Consider the following 26,564-nt stretch of genomic DNA (forward strand, 5'->3'; position numbering starts at 1 on the left):
GTGATTGCTTTACAATTTGCACAGCATATGGAACCCTCGAACCTTAGACCTTCAGGTCATATAGAAAATAACATCATCTACATATGTATGCAGAATCTCTAGGCAATGGCACAAGGTTTTCTTATCAGAGGCATTCTGGTTTCTGTTCAATTGTAATCCGATTCGTATTGACCAGTCATTTTTGAATGGCAGGTAAACAGTCCACATTGAGAGCACATTACATGGAACACACTGGCCAAATGCAATCTCTGGACCCTTTGACTATCATCTGAAGATTTAGCTTTTAATTAGCTTTCTTTTATCAGAATTATTATGCAGATATCTGTTCATAGAGATTAGTCAAAATGATCTGCACATGAAAGAGGGAGTCTTGGCCAAGATATTTGCTAGCTGTACCGGAACCCCCACAATATTGGCTGTTGCCCTCAGAGGCTTGTCCTCATCAGACCATGGCAGAAGAAGTATTTGGATCCTTTACCACATGTCTCTTTTCTTACAAGTGAAAGTCTTGCATTGAAAATTGTACCTAAGTGAGAGTAAGTATAGTCATGAACATGTACTTATAGTATTAAAGTAAAAGTAATCAATTCAGAAAAAATAATAAAAACACCCAAAGAAAAACCTAAAATAAAAGAAATTTAATACAAATTAGAAAACAGAATAGTTGTCCATTTATTTGCCAATTTATTTATTTTTATGCTGTATTTGTATAAACTGTAATTCACAAAACATAAGCAAAAATAAAACAAACAAAAATGCAACAAAAACAAATGCAATGCAACAAAAATCCAACAAAAATAAATTTTATAAACTTTTTTAATGCTTTTTATGCAATAGTCTAAATTTAGTAAAAGTAATGTGCAAACAGGCCTACCTCACAATGTACTTAAGCACAGTACTTGAGTAAATGTACTGAGTTACACTCCACCACTGCATCAGACCAATAACAAACCAGTTCTGAGATTGTATAAAGAAAAAATGAGATAAAAACAGTCAAAGCAACACTCAAAACTTGTGTTGCATGTGATTTTTAAATGTGAATATAATGAGTACTAAACAGAATAAATCCAACTCAAAATGTTGTCTTGTCTTTGCAGAGTGTCAGCGAGTTTGGCTTAGACATCATTGAGACTCCTGAAGGTGACAAGTGGCCGCAGCTTATCGTGCAGCAGAACCTGGATCGTGAGCAGAAGGACACCTTTGTCATGAAGATTAAGGTGGAAGATGGTGGCAACCCTCCCAAGTCCAGCACTGCCATCCTCCAAGTCACCATCTCTGATGTCAACGACAATCGCCCCGTCTTCAAGGACAGCGAGCTGGAGGTCACCGTGCCAGAGAATGCACCCATGGGGACATCTGTTGCTCAGCTTCACGCCTCAGACGCAGACCTGGGTTCCAATGCACAGATCCACTTCGCCTTCAGCAACCAGATCTCTGCCTCAACCAAACGTCACTTTGCCATCGACAGCTCTACGGGACTGATCACTGTGAAGCAGCCACTGGACAGGGAGGTAACTCCTGTTCACAAACTCATCGTCCTTGCCAGCGATGGCAGCTCCACCCCCTCCAGAGCCACCGTGATTGTTAACGTAACAGACGTTAATGATAATGTTCCCTCCATAGACACTCGCTACATTATCAACCTGGTTAATGGGACTGTTCTGCTGTCTGAAAATGCGCCTCTCAACACCAAAATAGCCCTCATCACTGTTACCGACAAGGATGCAGATCTTTATGGCAAAGTGGCTTGCTACACTGACCATGACGTTCCTTTTCGGTTGAAGCCTGTCTTTAATGATCAATTTTTACTAGAGACAGCTGCCCCCCTAGATTATGAGACGACTCGAGAATATGCAATTAAGATAGTGGCCTCGGATAGGGGGACGCCTCCTTTGAACACTTCAGCTATGGTTTTAATTAAAATCAAGGATGAGAACGACAATGCACCCATCTTCCCCCAGCCAGAAATCCAACTTTCCATACCGGAGAACAATGACCCCTCTACACAGTTAATAAAAATCAGCGCCACTGACGCAGACAGCGGACATAATGCTGAGATTATTTATACTCTTGGCCCTGATGCGCCTGACGGGTTTAACATAGACAGACGGTCAGGAATTCTCTCAGTTGGCAAACGCCTGGACAGAGAGAAGCAGGAAAGGTACTCATTCACTGTCATAGCGAGGGACAATGGCTCCACGTCCCTGCAGAGCAATGTCACTGTCAGGCTAATCGTCCAGGACCTTAATGACAACAGCCCAGCTTTTACACACCCTGAGTACAACTTCTATGTGCCTGAGAACCTGCCTCTTTATGGAACTGTGGGTTTAATCACAGTGACGGATGCAGATGCTGGAGATAATGCGATTATAACCCTGTCTGTTTTGAATGGGAAAGACAATTTCATCATTGACCCCCAAACCGGCGTGATCAAACCCAATATTACCTTTGACAGGGAGCAGCAAAGCTCCTACACATTCATGGTCAAGGCAGTCGATGGGGGGCAGCCTCCAAGCTCCTCCTACGCCAAGGTCACTATCAATGTGGTTGATGTGAACGACAATCGCCCTGTGTTCGTCATCCCATCCTCCAATTACTCCTATGACCTAGTGCGAACCACCACCACCCCCGGCGCTGTGGTCACCAGAGTGTTCGCCATTGACAATGACACAGGTATGAATGCTGAGCTGCAGTACAGCATTATCAGCAGCATCATCATCACATCTAGGGTCTCCCCTCGAGGTCTCTTCGCCATCGACAAAACAACGGGTAACATAACACTGCAGGAGAAAATAGTGGCGGCTGATCAGGGACTGCATAGGCTGGTCGTCAAGGTCAAAGATCTAGGTCAGCCTGAGTCATTACATGCCATCGCACTTATTCACTTGTTCGTCAATGACACTGTGTCAAATGCTACCTTTATCCAAGAGCAGCTGCGAAAAAGTATGGAGACACCCTTGGATCGTAACATAGGGGACAGCGAGGTAACACCTCAAGCCAACGGATATGTGATTGTTGTGATCGCGATCATCGCAGGGACCATGACTGTCATCTTGGTGATATTTGTGACTGCCTTGGTGCGCTGCAGACAAACACCCAGACACAAAGTGGTACAAAAGGGCAAGCAGAGTGGCGAGTGGGTGTCACCCAACCAAGACAACCGTCAGATCAAGAAGAAGAAGAAGAGAAAGAAGCGATCCCCGAAGAGTCTCCTCTTGAACTTTGTGACCATAGATGAATCCAAGCCTGACGACCCCACCCATGAGCATGTTAATGGCACACTGGATCTCCCTGTGGAGTTAGAGGAGCAAACCATGGGGAAGTACAACTGGGCCACCACGCCCACCACCTTCAAACCCGACAGCCCAGATTTAGCCAAGCATTACAAGTCCGCATCCCCTCAGCCTACATTTCAAATCAAACCGGAGACTCCAGTGGCCCCGAAGAAACACCATGTGATCCAGGAGCTCCCCTTGGACAACACGTTCGTGGTGGGCTGTGACTCACTCTCCAAGTGCTCATCGACTAGCTCCGACCCGTACAGTGTCTCAGAGTGCAGCTGTCAGGGGGGATTCAAGACTGCGGGGCAAATCACCACCCGACAGGTAATTCATGACTTCCTTTTTAAACCCACCCACACTAGTCCCCACTCACACTCCCCTTGCTGTCCCGTGGTAGGTGATGTGAAGGGGGGAGGGTGGCAGAATGGAGCCAGGGGATTTCCCCACACAGGCCATGACCATGTCTACATGAATGTCATTTGCACTTAGAAATTGTGCAACAAAACGAAAGAGAAAAAAAAAAGTAATTTATCACAATTCATACAGCAAACCTTTTACTGTACTGATTGTTATTAATTCATGTATTCATTCACCCTCCTTCGTGAGCAGCCATAATTGCATAATCATTTACAAAAAAGCATGTGCAGGTTAATTTAATGCTCAAAAGCTTGAGTAATGGCAGCATGGCAATTATGATGGCTAGCTATTTTAAACTTCACTGTGAGTGGTTGGTGGCAATGTAGCCTGATTTAGAAGAGCCTGTGATAGGCGGCAATGATTGAACTGATGCATTTGAGGTCAAGGGCGAATGATGCTGTGTGCTAATATATTTGACTGACATGTTTAAACAAGGCAAAGCGAAAAATAAATATGGAAGCCACAGTGACAATTCATCAGGTATTCAAAAAGTAAAACAGTGTGCTCTGGACGTGCTCAAACAACTTGATAAATAGTCCCACTTTTTGTTGCTTTTTGTGTCCTTAAAATATTAAGTGCTGTCTTCACTTTGCCAGTGAGGCTTTGTGGGAGAGAAGCTCATTTGAATGCCAAGGTACAGCAAAGGGCTTATGATTCCGTAAGAGATATGTGCCAAATGCGAAGTGCCCCAATAAATAAAAGCTGGCGAGGGAAATAAATGTAAATCAGAGGTAAAGAGAGGTGGCCTTGCTCAGTGCTGACAGCCAGAGCAGAGCGCTGTGGGGAAGACTAAGTACTTCTTGGGGTGGTGGGGGGAGGGGGTCATAGGGATCAAGGTGACGCAGAGCCTTGAGACCAATATACTTAAACACCAAGGGAGCAGTAGTCCATAAAAAGCTTGCCAGGTCGACGTTGCATTTAGCCCATAAATGCTCTACTTTAATGACCCCAATTATTGTTATAAACGGCATATGTAGATACACATTCTTTACATTCTGTTAAATTACCTCACACAGGAAAGGCTGTAATGACATCACAACAAAGGTCTGTGTTGCAGTTTGTGTTGAAGACGACACTAAGGATCAATGTATCCCTAACACATGGCAGAGTACGTACATGTTGATATTTGACCTGCTATCACCAGCACAAAGGAGCTAATCAAGGCTGACTAGTCTGTGCACGAGGGTAGTAATTTATTTATATCGATAGGTGTGTTTTCATATTTTCCCTCTTTGTCATCCATCCAGCTGAATTCGTTGGTTTTTGCCATGATTTTCTTTTTTTTTTTTCATATTTGTTTGTGATTTTGTTGAGGGTTTGGTTGTTGCTCGGTTGCATTGGCTTTCATTTTTGTCACTGTTTTGATCATAATTATTGCAACTGCCATTCATCCAATTCTGGGTCAATTTCATGATATTGCATCAATAATTGATTTTGTTTGATGAGGTGCTTGCTTTTGTTTGCGTCTAGCCTCACATTGCACACAGTTTTCAGATCTTTGGTTCATTTCTGTCTTTTTCCCTCCCAGTACGCTTCTGTGTGACATCTAGCAAGCGTTCAAATTCCTCATGGCATAGTTTTGATAAATGACTGTTGATCCCGTGAAGTATTGTGCTTAGGATAATTTATGAAGACACCCACACAGAGTTGATAGTCATTCCCTTCATCCACCTTTTATTTGAAATCCTGGTTAAAAGCTATGCTCTGCCATGGTACATTATACATAAGCCAACTACATGCCCTTGGTACCAAAGATTTAATTCATAATGTGTTTATATGACACACTGACGAGTTGTCAGGATGATTTTCCCCTCTTACTGCAAGCGACTGCCCTGAAATATGCAGAAATATTCCGTCTGTGTTCTACAATTCTGAATTATTATCCGTCATGAATTTTATGCATCAAGGATTTAAATTGATTTTCACTTAGGTTGCTGATCAGAGTGGAGTATTTTTGTCGGAATAATTTAAAATCAATGAATTTATGATTAGTAAACATGCTACAAAATCTTCAGGCTCTGTTTGAATCAGCTTATTTCACAGGTACTATATATGTATTAATTTCTCTAAGAGAGGTCAGGTTTTATCTGTATAATGTGATCATATTTGGGAGTCACACACTCCCAGAATTTGAATATTATCAAGAAAAATATGTCCTCATTGATTCTACTCACCAAGCATATCTTCAGCGATGTTAAGCTGATAATACATCAAATTTTCTCTGTCCCCTTGAGCAATTGACAAGTGATGCCTCCCACTTTAGACATTAGATTTCCCACCAGTTTTAAGTGTGCTTATTTAAAGCCTGTGTCATGGAAAAAAAAAAGTAGCATGAAGCTTTGCCTGATGAGAATCGGTGGCTGCAAAGGTTAATTAAATGCACTAAAGGGTTAATCACTCGTAATACAGTATGATTAAAATCACCGTAATTAGGTTTCGAATGAGGCTGATAAGACAGAAGAAAAAAGGCAGCCGTCCTTTAAGATTATCAGCGATGCCACGTACTATCCTTGGGTGAGTCACGTTCCCAGGATCCGAAGTGATGTGACAAGATGACCAGCTGTCCTGTTTGTCAAAGCTATTATAATTTCATCTCTGCTTGATTTCGTCTCCGTCTAAAGTCTGAAGAAGGACACTCCTTCAAAAAGTGTGGCAGCTGCTTTCATCCGAGGAGGTACAAAAGAGAGAATATTTAAGCGCTCTAGAAGAGATTTTTTTTTTCAAGTGTGACTGTTAAAACAAAAGCTGAATCTGGTCGGTCAATGCCAGTGATTCGGCCTCTCTTGAACCTAAACCCTGACACCAGAGGTCCAAAAAGCAAAGATCACAGGCAGGTTGTCGTGTTTTCCTTTTGGCTCATCACAGTGACAGATGGTGCTTTAGTGCCTTTACAGTGATCTCTCATTGCCCCACACCCTCCCACGCACCTAAAGCAGCTGAAAATAAAGCAAAGACAAAAAGCCCACCCATGGAATAACGATGTGGAGGGCACGCAGGAGGAGATGATTACGGTTGAAGGTCAGCAAAATGTTTTCAGGGACTTTACAGATGTAGCTGATAAAGAATAGAGCTTGTAAAAATACTTCAGAGACCACAGATTTGTGTCACCATATGGCTTCATTATACAGAGAGAGCCCCTCCACCCCCACTTTTTCCTCTCTTCCCAGTTTTTTTTACGCATCTCATCATTTTCCTTTAACCCCTACCCCGTGATATTAGAGGTCAATCTGCCTCCAGTGATGAGGAGCTCTTGTGAGAGTATGTGCTTCAGCGGAGGCAGATCAAATGAGTACCACCCTGCTTGAGTGATCTTAGACATCACCATGAATATGGAGGGAATAAAAAACGCAAATACATTCTTTTGTTTGGTCCGTAATTCAGGGTCCACGGAGCACGTATAGGGTCACGAAAAACTAACACCCTATGACTCTATATAGGAGGAGCTGCAGTTAGTGTTTTTGTAGTGCTACATACATTGCAGTTTGATTACATGCACTGTAAAAAGAAACTATTTCTTTTAACTTAAAAAAATAAAATAAAACTTGGTGTCGGAGCTGCATTAAATTTTTAAGTTTACTGAATTTGAGAAGACAGTATGAATCATTACAAAATTATTTCAACTTGTCTTCTCACATTTTTTCCACTTCAGATTTTAAGGTAGCCTCAACACATTTTTTTTTCTAAGTTAAAAGAAAAAGCTTCTTTTTACAGTGTAACCTCTAGACCAGTGGTTCTCAACTGGTGGGTTGCAGTCCAAAATAGGGTTGTGTATCCATTCTGAATGACTCATAAATGTCACAAGTTTGTAAAAAACATACTTTAGTACAGTGAATTTCCTGCACATAAGTTTTATTTTGTACTGCTGTTTCTCGTCATAATTGCAATTATATTAATCTATTTGTGTTTTAAGCCAGTATGCTTACATGTTGTGAAATAAAATTGAGTAAGTGGTAATTTATCTAATGTGTGGACCTTGAACTAATGACTAAAAGGAAATCTTGGACCCTGTAACTGGACCGGCTGGGAACCACTGCTCCAGACTATAAATGTTGTAGTTAAGCCTTATTTATAATGCAATTTATTCTATCATCTTTATAATAAAAGATCATATTAGAAATGCATTGGAGGGCGGTGGCGAATACTTTGCATTTCGTCTTTTATTTGTGTGGGTGAAGGTATGGGCCTCTCACACTAGCCACCCATGGTCTGATGACAAAGCGCTTGTGCTGACTCATAGTGGGTGCATAGCCAGGGGAGGAAGCCGTGATTTTAAAAGGCTAACTAGGCTTGTTAATCAAATCTGATCGTGGTATTAAATCCTAGCGACTGGTTATGTAGGGCTTTATTTTATTTTACTATCATCCTTTTTTTTGTTGTTGTCGTTTTCTGTTGAGTCATTGCATCTGTAATCACTGTGCCTTGCTAATGTAAGCACTATCAGGTCAGATTCTTCCTGATTCAGATACTGGCAGATGTGCTGCTAACCTTCTTAGGAACAACAAAATATTCTGTACATATCAGAGGACCCACTGGCAAGGGTCCGAAAGAAAGAGTGGGCCTAAATTGATCCAAATGGCTTTTTTTGAGGGGAAATGAAGAGTGCTGCACTAGTGTGGTGGGAGACAAAAAGACAAATTGGGAGTGATAATTGGATAAGATTGCATGCTCTGATAAGTACAGGAAAAATGCACAAGCTTGTGACACTTGTAGCATTCTTCAAGGAAACCTGACAAGATAATGACTTGATTGCCAGCCGTGCCTTGAAGAATGCTTTTTTTTCTTTCTTTTTTTTATCTTTTACACTCTCTTCGGAGATTTTTTATTCAGTGTTCAGTGTAGCCTCACACTGATAAGGCTACAGCTTAGGCTGCTCAGAGCTCGATGATATTGTAACTACAATCTCCCTATATCTGTCTGTCTCTCTATATTTCAGGAGACGGCACTGAAACCACCACACTATGGCACACTCTGTGGCACAGGTACAGCTCGCTCCCACAGGATTAAAATCAATCTCTAGCTCCCACTACCTAAAGCGAGAAAAGAGAGAAAAGAGAGAGAGAGGGCAGAGGGAGGAAAGAAGGAAGGCGAGAACTGAAGAGGTGAAACAAGTACTTTACTGTCTCTACAGCCTCAAACCCCACCTTTTCGTACAATCGAGAGAAAAGATGAACTTGGAAGGGGGAAAAAAATCTCAGAAAAAGAGAGAGGCACTTCATGTTGCCTGCCTGAAACTTGACAAAGCTCCTCCTGTGAATCTGTTGGAAGTTTGAAATGCTTTATTGAGTCCCATGCTATTACTTACCTGTGTCAATGAGGACGATACTGTATGCCCTGAACCCCACTCAAAAAACGTCCCTCTCCAGCACCCACTCTGTAAAATAGGTGTCAAATACAGTCGGTAGATCTGTAAAGTATGTTTATATGTATGTATGTATATCTATCACAGAGTTGATGGTGTTTATATTTATTGATCCCATTTCTTTGCCTTGTTTTCAGAACTGCCTGGTGGCCATTTTATTTTCTTAACTTTCTGATTTTTTTTTTTGTATCATTTGACATTGCTCTATTTTGGGCTTGCTCATGGAACTAATGACTTCTAGTGTATCTATGCTGCAAGGCCTACAACCTGTAGGCTTACATTAGTATTGAGCCCACATCACAGTGAACCTTTTCTGTCAACTTTCGCCTCTTTCTGTCCCACTTTGGATGCCACTGACAGCATGGTTAGTTGCAGAGTACTACAGAAATATGCATGGCCCCACAATACGACCACATTTGTAGTGCTTTACAACAGATCGCCATGCTGTTATAACAGCGCGAGGAATGGCGGGACAAGTTTAATACTTTGAGCTAAGCCACAATCACAAGGGACTAACTGCTGGGGTTATAATCAAAAGCTGTTTATGTAGGGCAGATTTGAAGAGCTCTAAGCCTGACCTTTTTGTGTGTCGCTTTCAATTCGGAAGTGATTTAACCTGTGAGATCCACGTTAAAATGACTCCAGATGGCAAAAAAAAAAATATCCTCAGGCAGTCTTTAAAATGAGTTGTCGGGCTTAAGCAAAAATGACTGGACTTTGTGCACTTATTTACACTGACAAAAGAAATTTTCTGACAAGAAGAACATCGAACACCAAAATGAAAAGGTAATCCAGGCTTCAGTTGAAAAACAGCAATAAGTTAGCATTTGACAGAAAATCCACTATGGTGCACTTACTACTTCTTAGGCGTTTTTGTTCAGAGCATCATTTTGCTTCTACTGTTTCTACACCTTTAGAATCATTATGGTACAGTACGTCCTGACTAGAATACTTTCTACAGTATACACCAGTAAATGGCTTGATGGGTTAGCAGCATTGTTGTTCAATAGTCCTGTTAATTGGTAAGCTAACGACTGCTTCGATAGGTAAGGCATAAAAGGCACCTACAGTACATACATATAACAACATAGAATTAGAGTCATTAAAATGGACATAGCCTGTGTATTCAATTAGAAATGTACAGATGGACTGGACCAGAGGCTGTTTCCCCTATTGCCAGACTATATATAGTTAAATGCAATTACTGCATGGACCGGGAGCCTTTTTGATTTTGTTCCAGTCTTGTCATGGTTCTAAAGACTATGTCTATTTTAAAGCTTTTAATTTTATGTGTGTCGCCTCTTTGTAAGGCAGGTTGTTATTATTGAATGAGGTATATTCATGTAATTATGGTATCAAATGTATTCACTACTGCGTAGGAGCCACAGTATGAAATATACATAGCATCCTAGCACTGTGTAATGATTAGATTTTGCCTGATCTTTGGGGAAAAGAAAAAAAAATACTCATACATGGGGAGAGCTTTTGTCCTTGTAAGGGAGACAGACAACCTCACTTTTATTCAATGTGAAGTACAATATGCACCTTACATGATCTTTGTAATTGAATTTGATTTGCCAGTGTGGAGAAAACTGTAAATGTTTTGTTTATGTATGTGTGCGCTTCTGAAATTTATTAAAGTCTTTTGCATTGTATTGCATATTTTGATGACTCTTCTTATTCATTGCTTGGAGCATTCGATATTAGTCTGCATCACTCAGCCAGTTTTCTGCACACTGTACTGTATCTGTTTCCTGAACAGGAATACATGTTGTAAAATAATCATTTATTTCTCTTATAGCCACTAGCATATAGTACATGTCAAACTGGCTGTGGCCTGTAGACGTATGCGTAGCTGTGTTTGTTTGGACACCATTAATTGGCTCATTTCAGAGTTAGGAAAACTGCCCATACCTCCTTTTCTTCTACATTTTGCAACATAGGAGAGAGAGAGAGAGAGAGAGAGAGAGAGAGACGAAGAAATGGTTTAGATATACATCGCTCATTAGGAACAGATTACAGATAAAAAGTTATGGAAATTTGGTGGGAGCACATCCTTTGAAGTACACAGACAGAAAACAGCAGAAGAAAAGCTTTTTTTGGAACACTTTTTTTTTTTGTTTCTCCTCCATGAGAGCTGATAATGATCATTTGATAATGATAGCCCTGCTATTATGATGTACAGTAGTGCACAAACACAGAGTTTTACACATCTGAGAGGAAGATTGATGCTAGAGGGTACAATAACCGCCGCTCTAACATTGTGTTATGCAGTGTTTATGCGGATTTGATCCAAAAATACAGACTTGAAAGGCATTAAACAAAGCCAGAGTAGAGACAACAGAAAATGTTTAATTGCTTATCAAAGTTACTTCATATTTTAAAACTGAGAAAGAGCTAATCAGTTCCCTCGGGGAAAGTGTCCTTGGTGATTTGAGAAAATGGTGCACACTCAAGTAGAGCCTTCTCATATAGAGAGTGCATAAATGTCAGCCTTCTATTATTAGATGAATGTAAACCTGCTAAACGCCTCGTTCTTACTTGAAAAACATGAAGCTCGGCTAGATCATACGGTAGTTATATCTCTTTGAGCTAGATAAATTATGATTTGATTTTTTCATGTTATGCATAATTAGGTAATGAAATGTTTTCAAATGAGCCATAAATAAATTTAAAAAACACCCCAACAAAGCCACAGCATTAATGAGTCTTAACATTCGTGCATGAAGATAGAGTGGGCGATAAATGGATTTTTCGTCTGCTTCAGAGTGCAAAGTCAAAGGTGAGAAAGAAGGGATGGCAGGAAAGGAATTGTAGATTTAGTGGAAACAGGAGTAGCTGGTTTGGTTTATAACAGGAAATGTCTTTGCTATGTCTTTGGACCATTTTGTTGTTGCTTCTCTGTTCCCACAGAAATTTGCAGTTGTTGCACCTCTCGGTGTGTGTTTGTGATTTTGGTCAGCTCGCATGAAGTGCATTCCCCGTGATTTTTTTACCATCTATAAAGTGATTTTTAAAGGTTGTCCCATGGTTGTACTGCAGCATGTCATTGACCAAAGTGATTTGAGAGTTTTTCACTGACATATTGATCCATGATTTATGAGGACACTGTATTCTATTTCATCTAATAGTCCAGGAAGCTAGTTACATAGAGTAAGTTTGATTACATTTAATGCAATGATATGTCTGCAGATGGAACAGCATACACAGAACCGTGCAGAGGAACCCGCACAGACACATGCAGCAATTCATTTTGCAGTGGTGGTGAGGCTATCCATATGGTCTTCATTAATTGTATTTTTTTCTTTTCTTTGCTTTATTTCACTACTCACAGTGTGGCTATTTCAGTAAAGCATGTGATGCAGCAGTTTCCTGTAATATAAAACCTTTAGATGCACTGCAGTAACCAAGCATACATTTATTACTCTGTTATATAAGTTATGAATAATAAGCAAGATTAATCAGAAACCACATTAAAAGTCTGTCATTCTGCAAAAAAAGGGTACATAGTTGGCCAAGTGACTTTCCACAACCTTGAGAAAACAATCAGTGCAATCAGTACCTTGCCCTGGTTATCAATTCTTTCCCTCTGATAAATGTAACATAAACCTGGAACCTTTTCGTTATTCATGTGGATAACATTGCAGCAAAGCTATTGAGATGGCAAAACCCATTTTTTTCTTCACATTACATTGATTTTACTAGTCACTCACATCCTCCGCCGAGATCGCAGTCATCCGCTGCAGACGGTATAGAGTGACAATTCAAGATTACAGATTGTTTAAAATTAAAGATTGCTGCAGCTGCTGTCTCAGCTAACTTTTTAAAAGCTATGTGCAGTGAGTAATCTGAGCGCTATTCAGGGTATTTTATCACATTTCTCAAAACGTGCATGAAATCGGTGATTGAAAGTCTGTACAGATTTGTTTGTCCCTCTTTACAAGTTGTGAATGTGACTATGCTGATTTTGGCAGCAACTCAAAGCCTTCATAAAATCCTAGACATCTGTGTGTTTTTAGTGGTGGCATCAGATACATGAAGGTGTATTAAACATGGAACTCAGCCCAGTTGCCGGAAGCAAAATCTGGCATTGTACTGTATGTTTCAGCAAACCATAGACACATTACATTTTTATGTTCCATTTGTATCATATCAACATTTCTAGTGACCTAGTTCTGAAAACACGTATATGAGCTGACTTCTGGAGGTGGAGGGGATGGTGGAAGGTGGGACACCAAGGCAATATGGCTGACAAACTGCAGACTGCTGTTTGGGACCAACGACAACCAAACAGCTAAACTGTGTTTTTTTAGCAAGACGTTGTTGCGTGAAATCATCAACTCCTGCAACAATTGTTCCACCAATTCTAGGGGCTTTTAAGTGGGATATCACTGCAACTGGGTGCCTTAAATGGGACATTTACGATTTTATGACCCAAACTGAGTTTTTTTTAGCGAGGCATTGCTGCGAGGCTCAGTGCATTTTCACAGTGATTTTACCACCAAAACGTGTTTTTTATCAGAACATTAAAGCACTTGCAGCTGCAATTTTACAATAAATACTAAGTTGTTTTTAGCAAGTCATTGCTGCAGAACATAACTGCATTTCCAGCTGTGATTTGCCACCAGAAATTAGTGTGTTCTGGCAAAATATTATTTTTTTGTTAGCAGGACATCGCTGAATTTCAATTTGTGGCACCAAAACCCGGTAGTTGAAGCCAAAAATAATCTTCCTCTAACCATAGCCAAGTATTTTGTGCCTGAACGTGACCATATGTTAACTACAGCATTATTCAAATGGAGAGAAACTAAAAGTTTCAACATGTTTGCTACAAGATAACAGATTTGTAATAATGTTGCAAATCTGTGGTTTGCAGAAACTAACAATGCCAAAAACAACAAAAAGAATTGTACAATGCCAATATTCATCTTGGCAATTAGGTTGTGAAACTGCAAATTTTGGCTTTTTTTTTTTTTACTTCTACATGCCTCTCATTTAAATGTTCAAATATAAATATGGTAAATACTTAAAAATGATCATTTAATGCTAAGAGAGGTGTAGGTCAATTAGCCGAGCAGCAAGCATGTTTAGGGTATAATGTGAAGTTGTCCTGGAGCGATACTGACTGCCTAAGCAGGGGCTATTTATGCATGTGCGGTGCAGTGGTGCAGGAAACAAGAAGATGCTGTCTTTTTGTTGCACTCCACTCAAGGCAACACTCCACACAATTGCTGCCAAATCTCTGCCAAACTGAATAATTCAATCATCCCCCATAGCTGCGGTGGTCTAGCTACCTTTGTGTGTGCAACAATCAAATCAGTGTGGAAGCCCGCCGAGTGGTTCTTTCTCAGACACTGAGTAGCTCTACAGCCCGGAGATTGTTTTCATTGAAAACAATTCTGTTGATTAAACGAGGTGTGACTGTGGAGCGGGGATCTGAGGAACATCGATTGCTTGTACAATTGTTTGTTCCTTGTTAAAAGTGTGATCTAAAACAGTAGTTGCTGATAGTGTGCAAGGAGCATATGCTTTAGTGGTGTGCCTGAGAGACAGTTAGTGCGCCTCTGTCTCCCCTAAAATATCCCAGGTGCTGTGAAAGAATCCACTATGATGGCTCATCTAGGATTAATGATGCCCTCGTGGATGATAGCCACGCAAAATATTTGGAGATGTAGCTTCTTTAGCATGGCTTTGTCAACGCTTGATTGTTTTGTAGAATATATGTTACTGTGGTTGTTACAGTAGGGATAAGTGAGCTTTACAAGCATTCTTTAGGAGCCGCCCGCTTCCCCCATTTCCCTCACCCCACCCCTCTTTGAAGTAATCACAAGGTTTCAACCTCAGTTTTGCCTCTGCAGAATTAACACTAATCCCCCCGAGCACAAAACCAAATACAGCAAAGAGAAGGCAAAGTGTATTTATCATTTTAGCAACCAGGTGCTTCTGCATTCTCTGGACAATCAGCGACTAAGCTACAGCCACATAGAGGTTATTTGCATTGAAATTTGGCCCCCATTTTATCCTCTTTGAAGCATACAGTGGAAAACCTGTCCAGCAATCTATCATGTTGTTGGGGCTAATGCATTCAGTTTTCAAACCTAGCCACGTCCCACTGTGGGTCATTGTTCAACACGATGTGATGCTGTCAATGTTATGTAAAGCGGAGGCTCTTTTCTGAAGTGTAACCAAGCTCTACCGCTAAATGAGTTCAAACAGTCAAAAAATGAATGCATTAGAACAGTGTAGTGTTGGATCTATTTTGTGGCAACATGTTAACCATTCATAACAAAAACAAACTGTTCCTAGAGTGATGGTTTATCTCGAGTGTGTTAAGCACAATGTGATGCAGGCACTCCATGTTTGCATGCTGAAGGTAGCCAGACTGAAAGACAACAACTTAAGACGTTGTCCAAGGAGGGCCATGTCTGTGTCCTCCTTAATCCTGGTAATCCTCGTACAGAATTCTTGATTTGCTTTTGTAAAAGAGATTGGGAGACGATAAGATGCTCGTCCGCCTCCTTAGAATAGCTGATAATCTGGTTTGAACAGAGGACTCAGGGGGTATTTAGCCTGCCTTAACATTTGCCCAAGCAGATGGCGCTGACGGGGGAAGGCGCAACCTTAGCCTCCAATCCCCTCCCTCTCTGCATGGTCCATTTTGAGAAAAAAAAAAAAAAAAAGAACAGTGGGATGATAATCAATGTTGTTTATTTTGCTGCTTGACTCTTTAAGTACTTTCAGCCAGATTATAGGCTTTTGCAGGGGATAATCGGGAGACCGCGGACAATTGCCTTTTTCCATCCTGACAGTATCCCCCAACGAATGCGTAAAGAAGGCGATTTAAAGTAGATGCCGACTCTTAATTCCTGATTAGTCCCATTGCAAACCCTGTTAAAATTAACTGGACACTGCGCTAATCACTGCATTTCAAACACCCCCTGTTCTGGCGTGGTGGACATGCCGTATCCAGCAGCGAGAAGACATCCCATGAGTGATATCTCCATTAGTACTCAGTGTTTGAAGCTGCCTGTTTTTCAATGCGATGACACTCACACTATGAACCCGGAAATCTACTCCAGGGTAACTGTAACACTTCAGGACTGAACAGCGAGGGCGCTGACCTCTTTTCAGTACAGATGGAGGCAAGCCCTTTTCTTTTCTGTGTTGTACAGTAAAAAAGAAAGACTGACGGAAAAAAACAGTTGCTCTTATTTCAGTCCACAGTGGAAACGTGATGTCAAGACAACTGCTATTTGCAAGAGTGGACTACATATCACTTCACTGTACTGTGGCATTGCAATATCTGATCACATGCAGTGTGAGCAATGCATGACTGCAAATAAGCTATTAAGTCGTTTATATTGGTTTCCTAAGCCCACATCTCTAACCTTATGCTGCTGGCAATCTTCTCAGCTTGGACTGGACACCTGCAACAAAAGCATTTGTCTAATGAGATCAGCCCATTAACTAATTAGAGCTTCCCACGACGTAAGTAGGATGACTGTGGAAAGGTTTACACGTACGGGAGGACTGTTTAACGGAAGCATTTGATGCCTTTCCTTCGCTCTTTGTCTGTTTGGTTGTGTTCTATAACAGGATATTGTACATGGCTGTCAGGCTCAATCTGGGGCAGAAACACAAAAGACAAGCAGAGGCCCCAAATGCATCCCGCTCAAACATGTACACAGTGCAAGTTAATCCGCACATACACAATAGCATGCTGATTTTCTTTTCCGTGCTCTCACTTTATCCAGTGACAAGCGAAAGGGTTCAAAGTGAATGCTTGAAAAACACTCTGAAACAAGCATTGGAGGAAAATACGGAGATGTGATTACATTCAAAGCAGTTTGTATGAGACCCACAAGTGAACGTTGCACGTTCTAATTTGAACTACATCCACAGCTTGATATCTTTGTGTCATACATGCTATGATTAATGCGGTAATTACATTTTTTTTTCTCAAGTCATAAGTGCCGTGCTAGTACTTCCTCATAATAGAAATACACTGCATGTCATGTGCTTGAGACGTGTATGAAAACTGCAGATCAGCTTGGAGGTATGCATAGAGCCATTAGCACAGAATAATAGATGGTGAACCACAAAAAGCTAATGCCAGTTAGCGGTAACACTCATTGTACAGCTCGTTCTAATGGCTGGGATCTCTACCTGCACTGATGATAGGGCATTGTAGGCTCTTTGAGTCTAAACCACAGCATTAACTTGCACAGCAAACAATGGTAAACATCTCTAAGCCTTTAACAAAGTTTTGACCTAATCACATCCCTCCATCAGAAGCAGCTCCACTTTCTTCACTACCTTTACCTGAATAGCACATTGCTTTTAATATACAGTAAGCAATAATCTAAAATATAGTTATAGTCCCCGGGATCATATTCCGCATGAAAGTGGAAAGATAGCTTGAGCTTGAAACATGAAAGCATAATAGAATCAGAGATATTTTGAAGAGTCTTCTTAAATAATGTGTGTGATATTCACTGATGGTCATAAAGAATTTATGTGCATGCAGTCTTCAAAAAGAGCAGCAACTCATTCCCCAAGATCAGTCAGACAGATTATTACATGTCATTCTGACAGTTTTTTCCCATTTTTTTTGTTGCAGAGGTCTTTGTTGCTTGACTGGTCAGACAGTCATTATGAAGTGATATGACTTCACATCATGCTGCGCCATGAATTTTAAGGGAAATTGGTGCTTCTCTCACACCCCTTGAGACACCTCTTTTTTAACACCCCTTTGCAGTTATGTCTTGGTTATAACTGTAACTTTTTTTTAAAGAACTGACTTCATTTACAGTTTCTCCTGAGAGGGTGTTGGAGATTCTCTATCTTTTACAAGTAAAACCACTGAAAGAAGACCACTTTCACAATCAGATTGGTTTGAGGTCTTCTTCCCCAATACATACATTTGTAGCCAGTCCAATGTGATTAGAATAACTGGATCAGAACACCTCAATCCCATTTGCCTGTAATCACTTTCTTTTCTATTTTATTCTCTACTTTTTTTTTCTATTTTGAAGAGTCCCTGACTATACTCTTGAATTTCCACTGTGTTCTCTCCAAATCAGTTTTTCTCAGCCTGTGTTTTGCCGTGATTGGGGTTACATTCTCTGTTTTCAGCAAAAAAAGGGAACGACCCAGGCATGCAGGAGAATTGCACATGTATTACAGACAAATTCACTACATATATTACAAATGCTCCACACATATAGACAGGCGCTGCTTGTGATGGAGCAAGCGTGTTCAAGCCCAGAGGTAATGGACAACACTTCAGTGAATTGTGCCGACCTTATTGTATTGTGTGGGTGATTGTGTTATGCTCCCTCAGATAATGACTGTGCCCTACTTTGACTTTGAGGCAGTGACCTGAAATAAGGCACACAAGTGAAATCCGAGCCTGGATGAACCTGGAAGTGATTAAGGTCACCCAGGCACACCACATTTGTTTGACCCCCCCAGTGACTCACATCGACCAATGTCTGCAAATCCTCTGGGAGTCTTTTGTGGGATTCCTCCTCAATGCAAACATTGGCCATTGATAAGGTGTTTTGGAAGCATGTCAGGATGATTAAATACACCTGCGAGCAGGCCCTGATTTTTTAGTACACTATTGTCCGGGGAGGTGCAAGAAAACATGTTTGTTCCCTCTTTACATGACATAAGGTCTTTAGATTTCTGGTAACAAATCAAAGTGCAACTCCACAAGTGTATTTCTTCCTATACATGATTTTCTGGATGCGACTAGCAGATAGGAACCACAAGACTCATATTTTCACGCTTCGGTTGGTCTCATTTGTCTCCAACTGGACACAACAATATGATATACAGCGTAATCGATGAATGGTGCACAGCATGCTGCTACTCATGTGTCCTATATCGCTATGCTCTCTCTATGGGTGCTGACTGCACAGAGGACGAGTCACCGAGGTCACAAATAGTTCAATGGCAACTATCAATGAAAGTGCGCTGTAATGCAGGGCAATGTCAGTGAGTCAATGCAATAAGATGAATAAAGAATTATTCATACTTTCTCAGGGAATATGCAAATACATCGGAGTACTTAAGTATGCATCACATACAGGCAAAATAAAACATCAAGTGAATGACGCTGAGTGCAGCGGAAAAAAAGATGATGCAACACTGTATCCTGAATTCATCTCAAATTTAACTCCATTCACCTCCTTGATTCATTATTTAACACGATGACTGAAAAGGCAGAGTTTCTTAGTCCAGGTCTCATTGACATGATGCATGTATGCTTTAATGCTTCGGGGGACACGTGGATACATGAGTATCATGTCTGCCTCTTGAGGTTGGGATATGCCGAGTGGATCTCTGGCTTGTTTTTGTGTCTTGCTATTCTGCTGGGGATCAGTACACAGCTCCTCGCCACAGCCATGACGCTCAGATAAAAATTACTCTTCCTCTGGTGTGCATGTAAATCAGAGTGGGGGGATAAAATGAAATAATGAAGTGTGCCTGCTTTTTCCAAGAGAGACCGCTGGGACTCACTATTTTTAGACACAACAAAGAGATTGCCAGGGGTGTCCAGTCTCTCCGGTTAAGTTATGGAGTTTTATCCACTTGTCAATGTACTAACGCTTGTCTCAGGGCTTAGACGCACACTGGGAAAAAATGGAGGCCAGTGTTTCCCCCCAGACGATGTCAATTAAGAATCAGTGGGATTCACTGGATGGACATGTCCATGGTGGTTCTCTCCACGCTAATAGATGATGGACATCGTCAGTAAGATCAAGAGATTTTGAGTTATGTGCAGGACGTCTCCTTTGGCCACAAGCTTGGAAACCCTGTAAGATGACCCCTCCTGCCAGCAGGAAATGCTTTGTCACTCAGACAAATGTGGCAGATGAATACTCAGCATGATCCTGGGGTATTTGTCATCTGGTGTTCTCTTTCTAATGGGTTTACTGCTGATGATCCAGGTCAGAGAAGGACAAAGTGCTCCATACCAGAAGTTAAGAACAGATTCTTAAGAGGGATCACAAGACAGACCCTAACCTCTCAACCCTCTAGGTTTCATAATCTTATTCTCGCTGTACCTTTAACCTTAACTCACACCAAATCTTATCCCTTTTGTTTGTGATGCTCTTTTTAAGTCTTGCCACGTTGCTGCCGTCTGTACCATAGGACATGCTATGCTGGCACTCTTTTTATCGCTAAGGACTGTCCCGCCATCGATTTATTCGTCTGGAACTGTGCAAGAGATGCATTCCCATAATTTATTGTAACACCATTATCTCCCATATTCTCGATACAACATTTGACCTTGAAAATGTGGATTTGCCGATGCAGCGAGACCGGATCTTTGCAAAGTCAGATATTTTCTGGCATCCTTGGCAAGGAGGAGAGAGCGGTAATGCTGCCATGTTTGCCTTTTGGAGATAACACCTCAGAGGTCATTTGAATGACTTGGTGTAATGTGGGTCATGTGGTCGTATAGCCTCAAATGCACCAAGCGACCAACTCCCTGGCATGTGAGATATTTCCTCTGTAGCAGTTTTTTATTATATGACTGTGGCAGGTTGCTTATGTATGTATGATCACTCCGTAGACTATTTCCACAGCGCAGAGCCACACATATGGGGGTGGGTGATAACACAAGGGCCAACCTGTACACGTCAGCTTGGTTTAGTGTGAAAGTTATAGCAATGTCTGTTCTCTTTCCATAAGATGTCTCTTGAAAAAAGACTTTATGTCACAGAAATGGAAACCCATAAATGTATCCTTAACATTCAGGATTATAATGCCTCCAAAACTAACTGTCCTTGACTACTTTAAAAGGAAAACATAAAAGGCAGTGCATGTCAAGACACACATTCCCCAGCAAAGTGAAAATTCCTGCCTCTTATCTGTTTGATTTTGCACTTAGGGATTTTTTTCTTCATCTTTTTCTCTTCAAACATCAAGTACCAAAGTCATTTACATGTGCTGGGGGCAAGCAGAGTTAAAACACAGACATACAACTTGCTGCTGTCTAGAGGCAGCCTATGAGGGAATTAAGGAAGTTATAAGGCATGGGTAAAATAAGGAAACATAGGAAGGGTAAAATGAAAGGAATGAGAAAAGGGAGAGAGGAGGAGGAGTGGAATGATGAGGGAAATGAGGACGGTAGGGGGTGAGACCAGTGAAACACAGAGAGGGTAATTCAATTTGACTAAAACTCTCTGTCGCTTCATACAACTGGGGGATTGGCCTAACCACCGAAATGAATTAAAATTCATGAACTATTGAAGAGTGAGCTGCCAGTTGGAAGTGGATAACATGATACAGTTTTAAAGCAGGATATTATTTTTTTCTAATTACAAATAAATGAAGCTATTAGTTTACCTTAAATTAAAAGCAGAAGGGTTCCCACAGAGATATCTGATCCCATGTGTAACTCATTTAAGACTGATTTGGGCCCCTATTGAGCTGGCAGGCGAACTGAAATTAGTGAAGCAGAGCATCTCAACTGCATTGTATTGTCTAACTCCTGCTGGCTGAGTGCCCTTTCTTTAGCTTGGAAACACAGCTGATGGTTCTGTACTCAAAAACCATATCTGCAAGGTACAATTAGGCAATAAAAAAAGCAAAACTTCTGGCATGCTAAAGTTTCCACACTCCAATTTGCAATCTTATACAGATTCATGAACGTCGACTGAGTGGGATCTGGCACAGGAGGAACACACGCAGCCCATTGTTCGTAATGCTTCCCAAACCAGCCGAATCAAAAGAAAATCCAGTGTTTGACTTTCATCCATCCACAATATAAATAACTAATTTATCAATTGTGCTTAAAGAGGCATACAATGGGCAGAACAGAGAACATTGTGTAGCTGGGATAATCCCTTAGAAGATTTATCCTGACGTTGCCTTGAGGGGAATAGTGGGAGCAAGAAGCGGATCCCATTCCCTCCCTCTCTGTCTCTCTATCTCTCGTTCTCTGGATACATAGTCACTATCGCAGCTCCTGATCAGCCCTGTTTAGTTATATTGCATTGTGTTCTTTGATATTCCAGTTAATCCGTCAAGTGAAGAGATTTAGCCCAAGATTACAGTGATTCAATGAACTTTTGCTGATACACTACTCATGTCTGTAGCCCTAAGGCATTTTCGTGATGCACATTATGTGCACTTGTATGTTTGTGTGTGTGTTAAGTAAGGTGGCTGTCTTCATCTCTCGTGTGGGCGACTTTGACTGTTACAAGATAGCGAGAGCGTTGCCATCGATGGTCTGACAGCCCCACAGCTTCCCTTAAGCTACTCAGGAGCTACTGTAGGCGGTTTGCATTCTGAACGTGAATGACAAAGCACAGGCATGATCCGGGAGAGCTTGAGTTTTTGCAATGTTGTTTTAAGTTAAAAAAAAAACCAACAGCATCTATGAGTTAGCAAAAAAAAAAAAAAAGGAAAAACTGGCTCCAAGACACCTGATTCTCTGTTTGGATGGGATAGAGCCCAAATAGACCAAACAAGTGCAACCTCCAGGGCAGAAAAATTGGAAGTGCCAAAAATTGCAGTTCTTCTAATGGCCACCTGAACAGCCTGGTATTAAAAATGGTTTTGGACTCTATAGCTATTTTCTCTATTTAAAACATAAACATGGGGAGAAATTTTAATACAGCTAGTAAGTTTGCATTTGATTGAGACTTAAGGGTATGCATAATTAAGGACTGGCCACTTTGAGTGACAGGCTGTCTGCTAATAGTGTCCTTCTCAGTCAGATCCACAGACCAAAGGGTGATGTAAAACTGAATTACAGTGTTTGTTTACAATAACTAATGGGTAGAAAATACCCACGTCACATAAATAAAATGAAATGGTGCTGAGTAAACACTGCCTCAAATGGTTCATTTTAGCCACATAAAAATGTTCCACTTAAAAAAACAATATCAATTTAAGCTTATGATATATTAAGTAATTCTCACCCCTTTACCTTGCCATCATTTATTGATGTAAAACTGAAGCTGTTATCTTGAAGCAACCAGCTTCATTGAAAAAAGAAAAATTTTATTGTGCAAAACACTGGAGTTGCTGGTCTACCGCTGGTTCGGTTAGTTAGTTTGTAAGATAAAGGGACAAAAATATAACAAATAAAGTTTACACTTAGAGGTATGTTGATTTTTTAGGTGGCTATAATCTGTTTTGCTGTGGCCCCCGTCCACCACAATACATTGCCAAGTTTCCGTGCTAGTACGTTTGCTTATTAACAATGTTAGCATAGCAACACATTACATAAAATAACCACAGCAGAGACTTCAAATAGTTCTGTCCACCATATTTATCTACATATATTTTAATACTATAGTTAGTATGTAAAATGTTGTTGTTAGCTTGACGTCATGCTGATTTAGTCAATGCTTACAGTGGAAAAAAGGTGGGTTCCAAGATACCTGATTCCCTGTTTTGAAGGAAAGGAGTCCTAATTTGCAGGTTCAATCCTGAGCCAAAGAGCGACCACCAATTCGTTTTTCTGTGGTCTGAACAGTAAACCTGGTGACTTGATCTTTCGGCAGAATTCCAACAAACAGACCACAGAATTGTAATTGCACCTCTAGGACTGCCCAAGCCCATCTTACAAATTTACTATGCATGTTTTAACCCAAGGTGAGTTGCGTTGCCTGGCAACAAAGCAAACAAGCCAGCATAGATTTGGATAACATCTGTTTTCAGTTCATGAATTCTATCAGTGGGAGCATTCTGTATGTGCAATTACTTGAACCAATCACATGCAAAAGCTTTTTCAATCTGGCTCTGCGAGTGCTGTCACTAGTTATTACAGTGCGTGCTATTTAGCAAAAGTGCATTTGCAGTTTGAAGAGCATCCCGAGATATTAGTGGCATCTAATTGCATTACCTGGAGGAGACTGATGGCGCCAGTTAAAACGGCTGGCCCCAGTTCAGGCTGTGTTGAAGGCAAGTGCTTCTTTACAGGTTATACGTCATGTTTCTGACTGGAATCTTTTGTCGACTAAGTGATTTTCTGACAGCTTTAAGCCTCCACTTGCCTCACCAAACACCCCTATTCCCTCAGCAATCATACATCTTACCATTAATCCACTTTCATCCATGTGAAACTAAAACAATGACAGAATGATAATGGCGGCTAATGCAGCCAAATTCTGATTGCACAAGTCAAGATTCCTTCTCATTAACTTGTTTTGAATTGATTCATGCAGCCATGCTTGTTTACCTAGCAATGGTGTACAGTGTCCCAGAAGTGCAATCCATATTCAAGCAGGCCAGCTGTGAGGCTTACTGCAGCACTTGTCCATTTCAGCCCTGAAAAAGCCCAATTTCATTATTTCATTATTTCATTATTTCATCTTTCATCGTTCGATTGCTTCTAAATTACCACTGATCAAATCTTTACATCTCTTTACCGATTCATTACACTGCTAATAATTTCCACATAATGGACTGAAATCTCCATACAGCTCCTCTCTCCCAAGGTGACAAAAACGCCACTTTGAAATGTACAGTTTCCATAGGAATAGAGAAAGTCATCTCCTGGGCGGCTCAACATCATTTTCCAAAAGCCGAAGGCAAATCTTGATGACTGAGAATACAATAAGGTGAAAACTGCCAAGTGACCCTCACAGGATATGTCTCTAGCACCTTCTGTCTCCCACTTCTAGATTTAGTAGGGACTGGAGGGGTTTCTACCTCACAGTCCTCACGCAGTCCAGTGGGACTCTCATCTTGGGAATAGCATGCCAGTTTTATTGAGCAGGGAGTGGCAGTGGAGAGAGACGAGGGCCCTCAGAGACGCCTGGATGTTTTCCATATTAAACTGCAGAGAGAGCAGCTTAAGATCTTACTGGTGAAATGACTTTCATTTTTGATATCAAAATGCCAGTTAAAGTAGCATAATTATGGAGACTGTGACATATCTATCTCTTTTGTTGGTGTGCGATTTTAGCCCACTTTTGCTATACACCTCCCTCCCCTCTCCTCATTTCACTTCCACCCCACCTACACATCCCTCTCTTCCTCTGCCACCATCCCTCCTTCTCCCCCTGCTTCCTCACTTGCGCCAGTACCCTTCTCACTAATTCCCCAACCTCTAACTCCTCCTTTTTTCTGCCTCACTTCCTACAGAGAGTAAAATGTCTGTGGGCATTTATAGTCACATTAATATGAGCAAAGGATGTGGGGTAATAAATCGCTTTCTTTCTCCCAATGAGCCATAAGAAGTGGTGATAAAAACAACTTTTCTGTTGTTGTGCGCTTTTGCCTTGTGGAGTGTCGGGGAAAAAAAAAAAAGCTGTGTTTGAAGTTCAGATTAGTCTTCAGGGAGTCCCACCTATTGGGACTGTTAACCTTTAGCCATTCAGCTATAAAGCAAGTGAGTTCCATTAAAATACATAATGCATGAAGTGCCGAGATTGCATGCCATTGATCAGCACTTGAATAAATTGAGTTGAAATCCTATTAACATAACCAGTTACACATAAAGTGAGATGAATAAAGTACTGTATAACACCTGCAAAAATTAGCCACCATCAGCTCTGGTTTTGTGATGGTTGAAGTGGCCAGGCCAACTGAAGGCAATTTAGAAATAAACAGTAATGAATTATAATTTCAGCTATTTGTGCAATGAGTTGCTCTCTGCTTATCCCTTTGTTGTCTTTCCACTGGCCTTTCGTAGCAGCTCTTTTTTTTTTTTTTTTTTTACCACAAAACATATTAGTGTGGGTTTGAAGTGTTTTTATACATGTATATGGGACATTTGCATATGAAACACCCTCAAGCCCTTTTGTTACCCTTTGCCTTATAGAGGTCCTGTTGTGACCATTTTTTCCATTTAAAACACAAGGTTGCCATTGTTGGCCAAAATGTGTCACAACAGACAAAGTTCAAGTGTATCATTTTCACCTTTTACTCTCTCTAACTAGAAATGGGTAAGTCTTTATTGTTGTTTATTATTTGCCCTTTTGAGACACATAAGTACTGTTTGGTGTGGTATAATGCAGGATCTTAACCCATGGCGCCTGTCTGCTTTGTTGTGTGCGTGTGAGTGTCTGTGGTAAGAAAGACGCCCCCCACCCCCACCCCGCCCCCAACAACCACACTCCACTTCGCAGCATAAAGCATGTGCATCACCTCCTTTTATAGCAATTAAGCGCTGACCTGTCATCTTGACAGGTTGGTATCCTCCATCTCCCTCAATACCACGCAATAGCATCTTATAAAAATGTTTTTCATTCTCTAACACCCCCGCTTTCTTTTATCAAGAATAATTAGGTCAATTAATTCAGGTGGATACCCAGTACAACATATGTGTTTTCAGATTAGGTGCAGGGGAGGCTCTGTCACCCTACCTTGTGCAGACTGGGAGATGACCCAAATTAAAGCATGTTTCCTCCCCACCCATTGCTCCCCCTTCCTCCTCAGACCCCCCTTCTGCCACCGCCCCAAACCCTCGTCCCCCCAACCCCCCCTTTCCGGTGCCGTGCCAGCCTCCCCACAACAATGCCAGAGAACGCCTG

The 26,564-nt window shown here is 41.1% G+C and overlaps 1 protein-coding gene across 3 annotated transcripts in view; it reads left to right on the forward strand.

The window, feature by feature from the left end:
- The window catches only part of pcdh11 (protocadherin 11), a 152,421-nt gene that overhangs the window by 13,766 nt on the left and 112,091 nt on the right, over positions 1-26,564 (forward strand). For 2 of the 3 annotated variants that reach the window (XM_042493963.2, XM_088081017.1), the window contains exon 3: positions 1,098-3,605. In XM_042493963.2, coding sequence (XP_042349897.1) covers positions 1,098-3,605 — 2,508 coding nt within the window. Of the gene's footprint in view, positions 1-1,097; positions 3,606-8,631; positions 10,424-26,564 lie in introns of those variants that run through there. The other variant, XM_042493964.2, reaches the window with a different exon arrangement.

The sequence above is a fragment of the Plectropomus leopardus genome, chromosome 8, assembly GCF_026936395.1.
Source record: "Plectropomus leopardus strain MGB_pleo_1.0 chromosome 8, ASM2693639v1, whole genome shotgun sequence".
In the NCBI taxonomy this organism is placed as follows: domain Eukaryota; kingdom Metazoa; phylum Chordata; class Actinopteri; order Perciformes; family Serranidae; genus Plectropomus; species Plectropomus leopardus.